The sequence below is a fragment of the Gymnogyps californianus genome, chromosome 2 (genome assembly GCF_018139145.2).
Source record: "Gymnogyps californianus isolate 813 chromosome 2, ASM1813914v2, whole genome shotgun sequence".
Taxonomy (NCBI): domain Eukaryota; kingdom Metazoa; phylum Chordata; class Aves; order Accipitriformes; family Cathartidae; genus Gymnogyps; species Gymnogyps californianus.
The window spans coordinates 68,224,498-68,241,105 of record NC_059472.1 but is presented as its reverse complement, the minus strand read 5'-3'; the positions used below and the strand labels follow the sequence as shown (position 1 = coordinate 68,241,105).

The 16,608-nt window shown below is 41.1% G+C and overlaps 1 protein-coding gene across 1 annotated transcript in view; it reads left to right on the top strand.

Annotated features, from left to right (window-relative positions):
• The window catches only part of GALNT12 (polypeptide N-acetylgalactosaminyltransferase 12), a 51,602-nt gene extending 37,981 nt beyond the window's left edge, over positions 1-13,621 (top strand). The window contains exons 8-10 of the mRNA XM_050891251.1: positions 1,563-1,676; positions 8,371-8,526; positions 11,834-13,621. Coding sequence (XP_050747208.1) covers positions 1,563-1,676; positions 8,371-8,526; positions 11,834-11,971 — 408 coding nt within the window. The 3' untranslated portion in view covers positions 11,972-13,621. The remainder of the gene's footprint in view (positions 1-1,562; positions 1,677-8,370; positions 8,527-11,833) is intronic.
• The last annotated feature ends 2,987 nt before the right edge of the window (positions 13,622-16,608 follow it).

Sequence of the window (16,608 nt, the reverse complement as noted above, 5' to 3'; positions counted from 1 at the left end):
CTGGAGGAGGGGTGCAGTGGTCTAGTGCATTCCCATCAAACCGAGCAGCACTTTCTGTAGAAAGGGTGCCCCGGGGTTTCTTTTACTTCTGGTAAGCTTGGGCACTAAAACTAAAAATGAATTTTATCATACACCAAATTCAGATGTTAGTTTATCCTGTACTGAAAAATTACACGAAATCCACAGTGGAAACATGTTCAGAGAGGAATTAAGAGGCAAAGCCTGTAAGGGTAGGGCTTCAGTCCTACATTTATACATTTGGCTCCGACAGGAGAGCCTCACAGCCCCAGCAGCCCTGCAAGGGGCCCCAAGCCGTGGCAGCTCGGTGGTCCTCCCCAGCCCCTCAAGGTATTGCTGTTGCCTTGGGCTGGCAGCCCAGGCATGCAGAGTGCTGAGAGCTTGGCTGTCTTTCAGTGGGAGCGGGCACAAAGCAGTGGAAAGAAGACGTCGGGTAGCAATAAAAGTAGAAGTTGGGAAAGCAAAATAAATGTAGAACACAAGTATTTAATTTTCCAACTTGTGTGGTTTGCTCTGTGGTGGGTTTGGGTCCTGCGGGGTTTGTCTTGTTTCTTTGGGTTTAGCCTTCTGCAATCCCTTCGTGTCGGTTCATTCTCCACATTAAGAACTGAGGATACAGTTGTCACGACTAGGGAAGAGTGGTGAAATTACACCTTGCTGAAGTAATCTTCTGAGATTTACTCTGCTTATTCTTTTTGTCTGTGATACAATTACACTCAGTAACGGGGGCATTCAGCTTGAACCTACGTTTACAGAACCTGTTTTGCTCTGTGTAATTTTAAATTTGGTTAAGTGGCTAATACTAGGAGTCAGTAATTGTTATGGCAGTGTTTAACTTATTTTCAGTTACTTTTGCCTGCTGAATACTTAAATGCAAATCCTTGTTAACTAGCCTGATGTTTTTAAAATCAGGTAACTTAATATTTTAAAATTTAATCTGAAATTTATGCACCTATTGTGCCAGAGATCAGCAACACTAGTAAAGAACGTTTAATATCACGCCTAGTGTCTCTTTCCAGAGATATATCTTACCCACTTTCATGATTTCTGGTCTTAAAATCTGTCTGCTTGTTCAACCTCAAGAGGGTACTGGAGTCCTTTCAAGAACAAATCCTTCTAACATCCCCCATTTGACAAACTGAGAAAAGTACGTAGTCATCTTTTCATAAGAAAATTGAACAAGTAGATCCTGGGGGGAAAAAAGACATGGCAGACTCTTTTGTTCTGCATGAGTTGGTGGCTTGTTGGGTTTCAACACAGCTTTTCATAGTTTCTACCTACTTCATTTGCAAATACACAGTGTCATTCCTAGGGGAAGCCATCATGTCTGGCTGCTTCAATGCCCAAAGTCAAGACGGTCCCAACAGTTTCATTTCACATTAGTCAGAGAGATGTTGCCATCGGATCCATTTGATCTATTCCAGTTAATTTGCACCAGGTCTGGGATATAAACCTCACAGCCCAGCAGGATGGGTGTAAAGTGACTACAGCATATCATCCTTACTTTAGATTAATACTTTAAAATATTCTTTTGTTTTGATTAGCTGAAGAATAGAGGAATGGCAAACTTCTGTTTTGATTATAACCCGACAAATGAACATCAAGTAACTGGACACAGGATCATACTGTACCCATGTCATGGCATGGGACAAAATCAGGTAAGATTCATGTTTTATTTTCATTTTGACTAACGCTATGGTTGTAATGTAAAAAAGTATGGTAAAAGCATTGCAGTAGGGCTGAGAGAATATATTGCCACAGTGAGGTGATCTTAGATCTAATTTTGATTCTTGCACTGAATGCTTTTAATTTTGATGTTATCTTCAGGTCAGATTTTCTTAATTCTGAAGATGTGTTTACCTAGACCAGGGAACTCATGCGTACGTTAATTATACCTTTTCACAGAGCTCATTAGCAGGGGTTAATAGCACAGCAGTGCAGCTATAGTGCTTATAGGCCAGTGTTTGCTCATCTCCAGGTGGTCTTGGGCAGACCAGCACACCTCTGAGCTTTTGTCTGTCCACGTCTCCAAAGCCCTTAATAACATTGCAAACCTCACCTAGTTCTGCCTGTGTCTGTCTTTGTGCCTCTTCCTCTTGGTGCTTGTCTAACTGTGCAAGAGGTTTTGGATGGCATCGTCTCCTGTACTCCACTCTACAGAAATGTCCTCCTGGGCTCGGGCTCCAGAATCCTGGAGAGCAGGGTTCCCCTCTAACAATTCCCTTCTTGCTCTCTTGGTTTTAACTTCTGAAGCTGAAAACGCTTGCTGGTTTCTTTCTCCATACCGATTGAAACTGTATGCAGCAGTGGTTAGTTATGATACCCATAAAGCTCTCTGCGTAATGCCCTGGTAAAAGTGTTGTGGGGCACCGTGTGCCAATCTACAATGGCTGTTTTGCATGGTTTTGAGCGGCCACCTTCTAGAATTGACGTTTGGTGTTTGATGTGTGGCGTGTAACATGTACTTGCCTATCTAGCTTGATTTTTGGCTTCTAACCCAGATTAGACTATATGGTATGCTCCTAGTGGGGAGAGGTGGAGAAATGTGTAGGGTCTTGTTGAGAGTAAGTACATAACCCTGTGACCGTTTGGGTGGCTTGACTGTTTGGGGGTTTTTAAGGAAATTAATCCAAACAGTCAGTTAGGAAAGGAAAAACAAGTTTGGAAGAGAGTCAGAGATGTGGCAGATAAGCAGTGTATCCGTTATCTTTCTGAACTCTGCTTTAAAAAAATACAAAAAGCTCGACGATTGAAAAACAAGTCTGTATTGAGGAGAAAGCTTCTAATGTGAATTGCATTTTAAATGAGAAAAGGAAAACAAACAACAGTGAGCACTGTGCTTCAGATCTTAAAAGGAAGTAGATTTGTTTCTGATAGCAAGTTTATTGCCTTAAGTATTAGAACTATTATTTAGTATTATTTATTAATTTATGTCTAGTTTATGTCTTAACTTTCCTAATGTTTCTGTCCTGGAGGCCAAGATGCAGGGGAGGGCAGGAGGAGAACCTTGTGTCGTAAAAGCCAAAGGATCTTGGTACTAACAGATGTGTGTCAAGCACACTAAGCCACACCACACCAACCCATTTTACTCCCTCAGTTCAGCTCCATGCCCAAGTTAAGCATACTTCTATAGACGTATATAGAAGATAAGTTAATAATCAGATAACCTGGTTAAGCCACTTTCTTATGAGGAAGAGTTGATTGCTTTTGTAGATTAAGAAGTATTTCATGTATGGGATTACATGCTTACATGCAGAAGGTATTTATAGATTTTTTTTTTTTCCTTATATTACAGATTACAGAGATGAGAGGGGTTGAATCTTTTTGTATTTCTCTGGAAAAAAAAAAAAATTATTTAAATTTTATCCCTTCCACCAAGAAAAAATAAAGACATAGGATAAAAGGTGAAAGCAAGAGAAGTACAGTTTAGAGATGAACTGTCATGAGATGACATTTTTACAATTATCCTTTGTTTAGCTAGCACTAAAAGATTAACTGAATTTACTGCAAAGATATCACATCACTGGGTATTAATGCTCTCATGTCTCCGCTGATGGTGCGATGCGTCCGTGTACCTGCGAGAGCAGACACCAGGCTGAGAGCAGCGATGCTCTCGGAGCTGTGCAATTAGTGCTCCCTCTGCTGGCATCCAGGCAGCAGGGGGAAGGGGAAATGGAGAAACTACCTGACTGCAATATAAACCGATAAAAGAAAATATGAGATGACACAAGAGAATTGCAGAGCCTGAGGAGGGAAGGCCGAACACAGGAAATGGGCAAAACAATATTGGTGCAATGGGCAAAAGGCATGGGAGGGCTGACGGGAGCCAGGGAAAGGCGGCCAAGGTGACAGAGGGCAGAAGTTTGGGACAGAGGTAGGGTAACAGGCGAGGAGCAGGGCATGTGTGACAGAGGAAGGAGGAGTTAGGAGCTATAGGGAGGGAGCGTGAAACAAGCAGAATCACTGGAGACCCCTTTAGTGGAAAGGGGCAGGGGGACTGAATGCAGGAGCAGAGATACCAGTTGGCAAATGGGGGCATGAGTAGGGGTGACAGGTAGTAGTTGCAAGAGAAGAAGTGGACGGCAGGAAGAGCTGCGGGTGAGGGAACAGAGGAAGGCTAAAATAAGACAAGACGTAGAAGCACAAGTGAGATGGAAAATGGAAGTCAGGATTGCTGAACTTGGATCTCCTTTTTCTGGCTCACAAATAGCTGTGAAACCTTCCAGCAGGACATTTCTCTCCGTTTCCTTCCCGTCCCCCCAGCCTTTTGACAGTTATTCTTAAAAGGTAACAGGCTGCTCCTGGTGGTGTGAATTCCTTAGCTCAGTTGGCAGGTGACAGTGGCAGGACCAAAACAGTCAAATCTCCCCCATGTACATCCACCTCTGTCAGGTGATGGAACTGATGGTGACAAGGTTGGTAATGCTCCAAGGTTGTATCAATGCTAAGGAGAGCAAGGCACTTCACCATAGTGTTTCACAGATGTTTGCTGACAACAGGCAGCCCTTAACTTCTGTTTTGTCCTTGGAAGGGAATCTGCCATTCTAATCCCAAGCTCTTCTGCCTGCTCTCCTCTGGTCTGCTCTCATCACTCCACTCATTACCTATATACAGCTTTAGCAGCAAACCCTCATTACAAAGCTTCGCTCCACTCCCCTGTCCTGCAGCAGGTCACAGACAGCTCCAGCTTCTCCACTCCATGCTATTTAACACTTTCTTTTCCATGCTGGCTGGCTCCCAGTCTTTCTCTAATGCCCTTGCTCTGTCTCTCCCCTCACTTATGCCTCCCACCAGTTACTACCCACGTTAGGTCATGTTTTGCTCCTTTTCACGTGCCTTTCTTCTTTCCTGGCTAGCTCCCATTTTTAATCCTCTAGTCTTTTCCTTCTCATCCCTTCCTCCAGTTGCAGAGTTTGTTCCATCAGTCATCACTTTCTTCCTCAAATAGTACTCTCTGCTGCACATTCACGCTGTCTCATGGTATAAAGGAATTAAGTTTATTCTCCAGAGTACAGCTTAGTAAAGTTATTCTCCGAAAACATCTTGATAGGATTTAACATTAATGAAGGTTAACTTGGTCAGCCGTATGTGTCTTATACTCCAGTACACCCATCCTCTGGCATGATATGCTAGTGGCAGGTGGCTGTTTATGTAGGGGACAACTGCAAAAGCTCTTTTCACTGGAAGCAATTCTCCACTTAAAGTGACCTCTGAATATCTGTGCGCACTGTGCTGAGAGGAGAGAGCTCTGTGCTCTCGATTATTTATCAAGTCCAGCACCTGCTCCCATTTTATGTCTCAGTAAGTAAAACCACTCTCAGAAAGCTAAGGTCCCTGGTAATTTGTTGCTATTTTTCCTTGAAGCCATGGCCTAAGTGAGAGGGTTCCCTTTAGTCCTTTTGAATTGCTTTTGTGTAAGCAGTAAGAAAACTAACTGTGGGTTGTTTAAAATTAGTGTGTTCATTATAGCAAAAAGGTGAGGATACGGCTGTGGTGATAGGAGCTGAGTGTATATGGAAGAGAGGCAGAAAATACGCAAAACACTGGCTACTCGGTGCTTGCACCTCAGGCTGCTGATGTTTTGTGGAAGTGTCTGCCGCGGTAGACGAGAATGAAAGGCTTTAAAATTCAACACCAATAAAGGCCATTGCCCTTCTTGGTATGTCTGGGAAGCAGTACAGAGAGCACCAACGCATGATGGCAGGAAGCCGACCTGATGTGGTAAGATGACGGGAAACCACTGAGCAGCCTGCTTTGTCTGACAGTACCCGCCCAGTATTCCCATTTGCAGCTGATAGATTTGAGGCGAACAGGGAGAGGCAAACAAAGAGCTTAGCAAAGCCCTTGGGTTTTCTGTGAAAGGGGTATCGGACGTGGTAACCTCTCCGCTGGTTCTACCCATCAAGTGCAAACTTCTTCCTGCGTGCAGAAGAGCGGTAGCCAGGCACAGAGAGGGATGAGAGTGTGTTTCAGAGTCTGGTGAGGTAGCCAAAATCTGTCTCCATCCCTGGTACCACAGAGCACTGATGCAGCTGGGGCATATCCCGTAGATCACCCAGAAGTGGTAGGCACTGGTAAAAGGCCTCATCAAGTTTCCCAGTAGCACTTAAGGGAATCTACTGGTTCTCTGAAGGAAAGAAATGCAGTAAGGCTACTAGTTACTGGGCCATGGATCAGTTTGAAAATGCTTCCTTTCTGCCCACAGAACTCCCTGGGCAAGGAAAGAGCACTAAAAAACACTTCGCCTTTTGAGGGGGAAGAAATTTATCTCATGTATTACCGGAGTTTGAAGAAGCCTGAATTATTCCATTTGAAGCAGTATAGGGTAAAGAAATGTACAGTGTTCATTGGGCAAGGAGGCAGGAGTGCTTGGTTGCTAATACTGACCTAGTAGCTGCTCCATCTACTCTTGATGCGTCTGGTACCATCAGCAGCTTGCAGGCTTTCACTGATACAGAATACAAATTGCTAAAAAGACTTATTATATCTAATAAATCCACTAATAAGCAGGGCTCTAAATGTGGCCTTGTAAAAGTGGCAGCTGTAAAAAAGTGTCCATCCAGACACAAATGAGCAGGAGTGAAGCTTTTTCTTTATTCACGAGTCATAGGCTTAAAATGAGTGCCCTTATAGCTCACTGTGGTGCCTGAAGTAGCAGGTTTTCCATGTGCCAATCAGATACTGAACCTGGGAACTAAAGCCTGAAGGCCAGGGAATAGCCCCTGCCTATTAGGGTAAAAAAAAAAAAAAAAAAAAAAAAAAAAATTGGGCCAATATTAGCACAGTTGACTTTTGTTGATGATGAGACATTTCTGGCATAAAGCAAATGTCGTAAAGATAGGGCAGCCTACGTCATAGGAACAGGTACTAGCAATAGGTTTCAAGGGGAAATCAGAGTCTCCTGGGTGTTATGTCAGCAGGTAGACTTCAAACTTGAACGTGCTTTCTCAAAACACTCACTTCCCTTTGCAGCTTAGCACAAATGAATGGTGGTAAACAGGTTAATTCTGGGGGATCAGTCACTTGTATCACTGCTGGGTGGGGGAAAAAAAGCCATGAAGCTCTACAGGCTAACACAGTGGGCAGCATTGGTCTGTGACAGCCACCTCGGCAGACAAATTCCTGATTGTGATAAAAGGAGGGGCAGATTTCATGAAAGAACTACCATCAGCGTAGTCTAGATCAGAGCTCTTACACCTGGAAATGGATGACTGCAGACTTTGTAATCACACAGTCCTGTTTACATTAAAACTCCATTTCCAGTTTGTCTTTCAAGGTTAATTAGCCTTGGTGGTTGTTAAGGATGGTCTTGTGGTAAGTTCAAGTATATACCACATTTCTGAATTGGTACGGCCCCCTTCACGCGGCCTTACAGTCTCTTTCTCCAAGGGTGAAACAAAACAAAAGAGAATTCCTTCTCTCCCTGATCCTTTTATTGGTTTCGACTAATGCAGCTATACTATTGGTAACAAGCAATTTTCTGATGTGTATAAAACTCTCCTCTACTCTACGGAGTATGATCTAAGTCAGATCTAAACACACATCTGTGCACTATAGTCATCTAAATTATTTACAAGCATACTAAATACAAACAACTCTCAAACTCTGCTGCTTTTTAATGAAGTCCAAAATTTGGCAAATGTCCATGATAAATGTAAAAATTTTAAGGAAGTCTTCAACCATAATTGCTACAGAAGCTAAGATGTTTTAGAGCATGTTCAGAACACCTCTGTAGAATATTATACAAGCAAAGCCAGTAAATTGTCTTTAATAAAGTTCTGTTCATGTTTAAAAGCAGCTGTAGCTGATTTGCTTCAAATAATATCTTAAAATGTTGTATAATAATATGCTCATCACCATGCATCCTGACTAATTTGTAAGTGGAAATGAACCTTGACCAAACTGCATTAGAACTATGCAGTGAGCAACTCCTTAATTAAAAGTAACATTGTTTTGTGACAACTGAATTAAGAAGGCATAATGTCAGGCTATGAACTGTTTTCCGTCCTGTTTTTAAGGGTGATCTAGAATGTGAAAGTAGAATATTACAGTCAAATTTTCTAAGTTCTTTAATGCTGGAACGTCTGTTTTCCAGGGCATTTATTCAGCATTTCATACATTTTAAGTGCTACCAGAGTAAAGCAGTGCTGTGGTGAGATTGATTTTCTGTAAAATAGTAAGCAAACGGCAGAAGTTAAGGCTCCTTGAATGTTTTTGGCAGAATTTCTCTCCACAATAGCAACTTTAATATGTGAACTTAATTATAGTATCTTAGTATATCCTCCTTATAAATACTTTCTTGTGTACATATGAAATGACTGTTGTCCTTTGTTTTTTCTCTTGGGTTTGTAGTTTTTTGAGTACACATCCCATAATGAAATACGTTACAACACCCGACAGCCAGAAGTCTGTGCAGCAGTCGATTCGGGGACTGACTACTTGACAATGTACTTGTGTCAAGAAAATGTCCACAGTATTCCTGAAAACCAGAAGTTTGTTTTCAGAGAGGTAAGTGTGCATGCTTGGTTTTGGGTTTGGTTTTTTGGGGAGTGGGTGGAAGGAGAATTGTTGAGTTTTTTTCTTTTTATCTTACTGCCTACACATCATGCAGGCCACAACATTGGCATAGATCTCTGGGAGAAATATGCTATCTTGGCTATTAATATCTGAACATAGAACCAGGGTAGCAGCGGCACGCAGGTGAAGAGTATGCCAGTCATAAGGAATAGGAAGATGAGAGGAAGGAAAGCGCCCTTCTTAACGTCAAAGGAGTTAGGAAGGTTGGCAGAGGTCTCTCTTTGCCCTGTCCACATATAGCACTTTCTGCGGACTGCTCAGTTCTCTCTCACAACTCACCCCTACTGTCTTCTCCTGAGAACTGAGGTGCCTCCATATACCCCTTCTCCAGCCAGTCTCATGGCTGGCCTACTTCTGCTCTCCTTTCATTGACTTCTTTTATTTCCCAGTATTTATACCAGCATATATCCCTGATACTTCACATACCACCATTACTTTACACTCTTCCCTGCTTTTGAGCAGCTGCTGCTTCTCCTCTGCAAACCATCTCTCATGACCCTCCCCGTGAGTCCCAGAAGTGCTCCCTGAGCTTTTCTGCGATGTAATGTGCAGTTGTGTAATTTGATGCACCATCAAAAAATACCTTCCGCCCTACTCCTGCCCCTACACAGGACACATCTTACTGGCTGTGGGGACTCAGCAAATCTGTACCTCTCTTCTTTAACCTTAATGCCTACTCCCAAAGGGGAGAACTACTGAGAAGTATGGAGTATATTTAATAAAGATAACATGTGATCTTAGAAAACCTTGTGTTTAGTAGTTTTTAATCTCTGAAGGAGTTCCTGGATGCTTGAGAGAAAATAAGTTGGATGAAAAATGATGGCCTTGGTCAGGTTCTGGAGTGTTATTATTTGGCTAAGGGAGAAGGTCACATAATACATCAAAATGGTATATTTACATAATATGTCTGCATAATGCATCTAAACTCTATACGCACCATGGTTGACAAATTTCATGCTTAGATACTACCACCAGTGATAGGTGGCAGAGTAAATTCTAAAGAAATATGAAAACTACTGTCCATTCACTAAATCTAGTCCAGACTGAAGCTCACAGTGATATTACCAAGTAAAACAAAATATTTAAAAGGCTGACTTTATAAACAACGTTTCATTTTTAATGCTGACTTTTAACAAAATTTTTCAAGGTCATATGCATTAATCCCTAAGATGACATATATTGAATGACCCTCAGTCACTTCAGGAAATAATTGAGAAAACACAGTTTTGGAATACATCTGTTTCCACTGCATTCCTAACCATTAACTTTTAGCATCTGAAACTTTAGGAATTATTTTAAATCTTCTTTCTTTCTTGCGATCACTTTGTGCCGGTGTGTGATTTGAACATACTGCTCTGCTCCAATTCCTCTTCTTCTATTGCATTAAATCAAAATCACCAGTCCCTACCTTTCAAGGCAAGTGATGGGTGAGGTGTCAGTACCACATTTCTCTTGCTTTGTGCAGAGTAGTGTCAGACACTGGAAAAGCTGTCCTTATAGATGTAGCATAATCAAAGATTTGAACAGCCTTCCCAGCAGCCTGGCAAGAATTAAGTTCTTATGGGCACTGAGTCAAAAACAAGTGAGGCAGTGTCGTGGTTTAACCCCAGCCAGCAACTAAGCACCACGCAGCCACTTGCTCACTCCTCCCCCCTCTCAGTGGGATGAGGAGGAAGATCAAAAAAAAGTAAAACTTGTGGGTTGAGATGAGAACGGTTTAATAACTAAAGTAAAATAAAATATAATAATAACAACAATGATAATAAAATGGATGATGAATGAAAAGTAATGAAAAGGAATATAACAAAAAAAAAAAAAGAGAGAAATAAAACCCAAGAAAAGACAAGTGATGCACAATGCAGTTGCTCACCAGCTGCTAACTGATGCCCGAGCAGCGATCCCCCCCTCTTGGCCAACTCCCCCCTGTTTATATACTGGGCATGATGTTCTGTGGTATGGAATATCCCTTTGGCTAGTTTGGGTCAGCTGTCCTGGCTATGCTCCCTCCCAGCTTCTAGTGCACCTGCTTGCTGGCAGAGCATGGGAAACTGAAAAGTCCTTGGCTTAAGATAAGCACTACTTAGCAACAACTAAAACCTCAGAGTGTTATCAACATTATTCTCACACTAAATCCAAAACCCAGCACTGTACCAGCTACTAAGAAGAGAGTTAACTCTGTCCCAGCCGAAACCAGGACAGGCAGATATTGATTAGTCCACTCAAAAATTTGAATTATCACGATGGAAACGGGAACATCATTCAGCAGCTAAGTCTGTCAGCAAGCCCATGAGCAAGCACACACTGCTGGGCATTAAGGGCTGTGGCTCAAGGTGCAATTAGCGTGACACTCCTGATGACAATGGAAGGAGCAGACTTTCAAAGGAGTCAGGGTTATGCTGAGAAACAGGGTGTTGGCATTTTTCTTTTGAAGCCGCCAGAGGCTTTGGAAATGGTTACGTGTGGGAATGTCAGCTGGACCAAAGGAATGGTCTCGGAGCAGGGCAGTTCTCCGCAGCTGGCTACGCTGCCTTTTTGCAGCTCACTACCCTGGTTGACAGCGCTCCCGGATTGGAGCGAGCAACGTGAACTGGAGATGAAATGTTCTTGGAGACTCTGATAATAGGAGGGCCTGAGGCCTCAAAATGTGTTCTTTAGGGAATCTGACTGTGGAGTCGTGTCAGACCTTACACCTCTGAGGCAGCTCTGCTGCCCTCCAGCAAAGCAAGCTAACTCCACACACATCTGCAGGCAAGGGGCGCGCTTAGATATTTTTGCCTTTTCCACTAAAAATATACCCTGTGAAGAAAGGGGAAAATGTTTTGCTAAAAATATATCCAACTTCTACACTTAACTAACAACACTTACATTTTACTTGCAAGATGTGCAATAAGTTGGTGAATTTGGGTAATGCCTGTACTTGGCTTTGGTTTTCTCTGCCCATATTCTGGTGCAGTAGCAAAAGGCAATGAAAGTGAATGAAGTTAGCACATCCTTTACAGGCTTAGATGTCAAGACATGAATCACTCTACAGCAATGTTAATCTAAGTTTAAAAGCAGGGTCTTTTGATAAAGTTTCAGAGATCCTCAAGTTGAGCATTTTGATTTCACTGCGTGGCTCCATGAGAAGGATATGTGTGATATTTATTTGTTACGAATGTGTTCTGTTACTTTTAAAACACAGTGATATGCCTGTAATTTTTAAGACTTGAAAAGCAAAAAATATTTCTGTCTTTTGTAGGATGGTACCTTGTTTCATCTACAAACGCAGAAGTGCGTACAAGCCAAGTCAAATGCTTACAATGGTAACCCAGCACCATTGTTACGACCATGTACCAACTCGGACTACCAAAAATGGTTCTTCAAAGAAAGAAGTTGATCCAGATGTCATCTAGGATATAGCTGAATATGAAAATGTGCTCTTTCTAGTCAGCAGTTAGTCAGCCTTTTGAAGATCACATAAGTGATATATTTTTGTATGGAAAGAACTGTAATTAGTTTACAAGCCTTGGATTTCATTTTCTGGAGCATTAAAAGGCACTAAGCATTGAAAGATGCGTAAAGTAAGTGTAGTGGTTATATCATGCCACAGAATCTGCTCCCCTTCTTTTCTCTTTATTTGGCAGCTACATAACTGCTTCTGAAGTGTCTTAGGTTCTTTTCACAAGTGACAATATATTTTTTTTAATCTACTGTGTGAAAGTAAGGCAGTCAAAATAATTGCACTAATGTTATCTGCCAATAACTTAAAATGTTTATTTTTCTACTAAAACATTCTGCAGTTGGGCCTTTTAACAGATAGTAGCTAATAATTCTTGTTGTCTTTTAAATACCAAGAAGGTAAATGTAGGCCAGATTCTGCCCTAAGTGACTACCACAAAACCCTCACTGAAGACAGTGTGGATTTGCACATGAGGGCAGAGTAGGTCTGCATGTTTTTGCACAAATAACAATCTAGATGCATACAGATTGCACATGCTTGACAATACATTAAATGTTGCGACAATTTTAGATGCTCATGGCACTTGACAAGTTCTAATCATGCTTAAGTCTGGTTTTGGAGTAAAACGGGGATTTTCTCATCTTTCTTAAAGAAATAAGGCAACAATATTTAAAGGTGATGCTCTGGGAAAAGCTGTTTAGATTCACCTGGATCTAGCTATGTGGCTGTGTCCCAGACTGCACAACTTTAACATTATGTGGATTTTCAACATGCATAAAACTTGCAAGATCAGACCTAGCAATAATTCTTTTGACAAATTTCAAAATTACAGTTAGAGAAAATGAATCTAAGAAATTGTATCTTTCATTAAATTGTAAATGTTTAAATGGTTCATATAAAAATGATTATATAAACAAAAATGGTTTTGCAACTAATTGATATGATATGCAGCTGATATTAATACAAAAAGAATTGTCTTTCGAATATAACTTGCATTTTGTCTGGGAACTCCTTTTCTAATAAGTTGGCCATGTCAACACATATAGTCCTATTGAAAACATGGGGTTTAATCTGCACTGGTACAAGATGTCTTCTGCTGTTGTGTGTGGGATCTGCCTTACCCAATCAGACAAGTAGTGTGTATAGCAATGTATTTGGTCATTGACCATCATCATTAAAATGTTGATTAAAAGGGTTTCAGCTCATAAGGAAAGTTTCTTTCTGTATCAGCTGGAGGTATGCTTATGTGTAGAAGCATGAAAATGTCAACCTTTTTCCCCTCAGAAGTCTTGGCATCTGTTTCGATTAGTTTTGGATATATTTTGTTATTTGCCTTTGTTCATGTTTTCTATAAAAAAATGTACAACCTTTTCTTTGAATCCTCGTAAGCTCATGCCATTTTGGCATACCTATTTATATGATAAGGGTGTGAGGGGAGGGTTTCTGCCTCTAGGAGATGCATATGTAGGTTCTTCCAAGGTCTTTCTAAACCCATATAGATAGAATGTTTTTGTGAGCACCTTTAAAGTTTTGTCTCTGTGGGCTGGACTGATGAAACTGATGTTAGAATTAATAAAATATTTTGTGATTCAGTAGAGTGGGAACTGTCTTTACAGCTGCTTTTTTTTTTTTTTTTTCCCTTATGGTCAGTGGTTTTCTTTTAGTCATTTCTCTGATCTCTTAGGCTCTGATCCCTGCAGCACTTGGGAGAAGAGAGCTTTATTTTATGGTCTCTCAAGTTCCCTTTCCTGAACTCAGTAATGCTTCTGTTCACTTGTTAGCAGCAGTGGTGTGCACTTTGTGGAGCCACAAATCAAAACTGGGTGGCTGCATGAGAGAACTGTGAGAGCTCCAGCAACACAGCAAGGATTTTCTATTCATTTCTGCTTTGCCTTCTTGACTGTTGATTGAATTACATTAGTAAGTTAATGAGAGCCCAGCTATTACAATCATAGACAAAACTCTCATTGACCTCCGTGATCAATGAGGTTTTCTTAGTTTTGGGACTTCAAGATTTCATCATCAGGTAGTGATATGCGAGTGAAACTTAGTTACTGGAAATTATTTTCCATACGTCTTCCCACTCTGCACTTGTTTAAAGGGAAGTACTGATGTTTTCGGCTTCTACTTACATGCAGCTGAGCTGTTTTCTCATATACCAGCAAACCTGCTAGCCTGGGTTGAATATTTGCTAGGCAAACACACTTACGTTGAGTTCAAAAGCAGACACTGAGGGTAGCACTGTCACCAGCTTGCTCCTCTTATGTTGGCCATCTACTTACCATTTTTTTCTCCTTGATATCCTTTTCTTCTCAACTCACTGGAATTGTATTAATGTCTGGCTTCAGGTTTGGAGGGTGAAGAACTCCATCAAGTGTCTGAGTCACAATGCACATCTTCTAACTTCCTTTTGTGGGAGGTCAGGGCTACCTGCTGAGGAATGGACTGTGGACTTTGGGCTTCTCCTGAGCAGAGAAGGGGCTGGATGCCTCACAGAAATGGAAAAATTGGAGGGCTTCAGTCACAAATGGATACTTCATCTGGTTCTGGCCTCCTAGGGCTCTCCTTGTAAAAGAGAGAGAAAGGAACACTTTCCACATGGTCCAAATCAAGAACTGGTAGATCCCCCCCTTTCTTAGTATTCATCTTCCTTTTATGCTTAGAGCTGTGTGTTTGTTTTCCCCTTTGCCACTAACCATGTGAAGCACCCATAAAACCAAAACTTGCAACTCAAGCTTATTGATAACCTTAGATTAAAATAATGGGATACTGGCAGCGCAAACTGGGAAATCTCAAGGGTCCTTCTTCCATTTTGTACCATCTCTCTGTTCAAAACAAGAAAGGACATTTTTTAAATATAGAGAGATTAACTGAACAAATTGTCCTGAGAAGGTGTCGTCCCAGCGCACAGTACGCTGTATAAAATTCTAGGATAGAGGTGAAAAGTCTGTCTTCCAGATGGATTTTATTCCTTCCTCATTGCCTAGCTGCGAATACAACCCCTCCCATGTTTACTGCCCTTTTTTAGGCATTATACTGGATCAGCGTGATTCTGTGTTCTCCCAGGTTCCTTCCCTTCCCCTTGTCTGACGTTCCTTGGATGTCCTTAAGTATGGGGCATATTTGGCATGGTTGAGGCACAAAAGATTAAGCCAGGAGAATTATTTCACAAAACTAAACTGTGCAAAATGTTTTCCCAATTTTCCATATCCTGTGCTAAATACACCTCGTGAGGGGAATAGTAATATGCAAGGAGTCTTTAACCTTTAATAGATTACCTGATGGTATTATCCCCAAAATGAGAATTTGAGGTTCTAAGTACTGATTGAACTTGCTGATTTTTTGGAATTAAAAAAAAATTGTCATTAAAAAAATTGTCGTTAAAAAAATGCTTATTTCTTAGTCTTTGTATTCCTTTATAAAAAAAAAAAATAAATTGCAATCCAGATTGCAGTCTGGTGCCTAATTCTTTATCATATTTCTTTGAACTCATCAGGTAACTATTTTGCCGTTTTTTTCCTTTTATTCTTCTACCGTTCTCCTTTCATTTAAACATTGTGGATCTTCGACATGGGGTAGAACTTACTGGATTTTCGCTTCAACAGAAGACAGTATATGAACCTTCCTTCTAAGAAATAAACCACTAAAACCTCTGTATGTGCAGTCTTGACCAAACCATTATGATGGAGGATTGTTAGAGCTTGCACAAACACCCGGTAACAACAGTCATCATTGTATACACATCGGTCAATGTGAGTTGGAAGCAGTATTGCTTGCTAGCTCTGCTGAAACAAAGACTCAAAACTGTGTTCAATTTTTGTTATATTTATAGGAAGTGATAAGATTTACTGGAAGGGGAAATTCATGCTGGTTGGTAACACCGGGACTGATGGGATTGTGCTCCTATTCCCAATGTATGAAAACACGGGCAGTTACACAGTGATACTGCTGGGCTGGTAATTCAAAATCTGATGTTCTTTTAATTTCAGTTGACTCTCTTGAAGCCTTTAAATTGGGAGCTTAATTTGAGGTTGAGCTTTATTCTGATACCCTGATATAAAGACATAGCAATCCACATGTCTAGAGAGACTATAGGGTTAGGATCATGCAGTTCTGTATATATGCTTGCAACTGTGGGGTTTTTTGGCATTGTTTGAGAATGCTCTGTAGGCTCGTAACAAAGACAAAATTTTGACTGTGCTAGCAAGTTAGCTGAGGTAGGTGGGAAAGTCCTTGGGAGGGAAGAGAGGGACAGTGGAGCTCCCCCATTCTGTTGGGGAGCTAGCAGTTGACTGCAACAGCAATAGCTGGGTTTGAATTAGAGCATTGCAGTATTCTTCTACTTCCCATTTACAGCAGAAAACAAACATGTATGTATATGCAGTACTAAAATTACTATGCCTAGATCAACAGTTTTCAATCTTTTTTTCAATCCATTACTCACTGACATTTATATGAATAGGCAAAGCCTGTTTAGACCAGTCCTAGTCAGCACCGACAGGAATGATGTGGCTGTAGATGACATACTTTTAGAGGCTTCCAGGATTTCCAAATGGGGTTGGAGACAGAAAGAG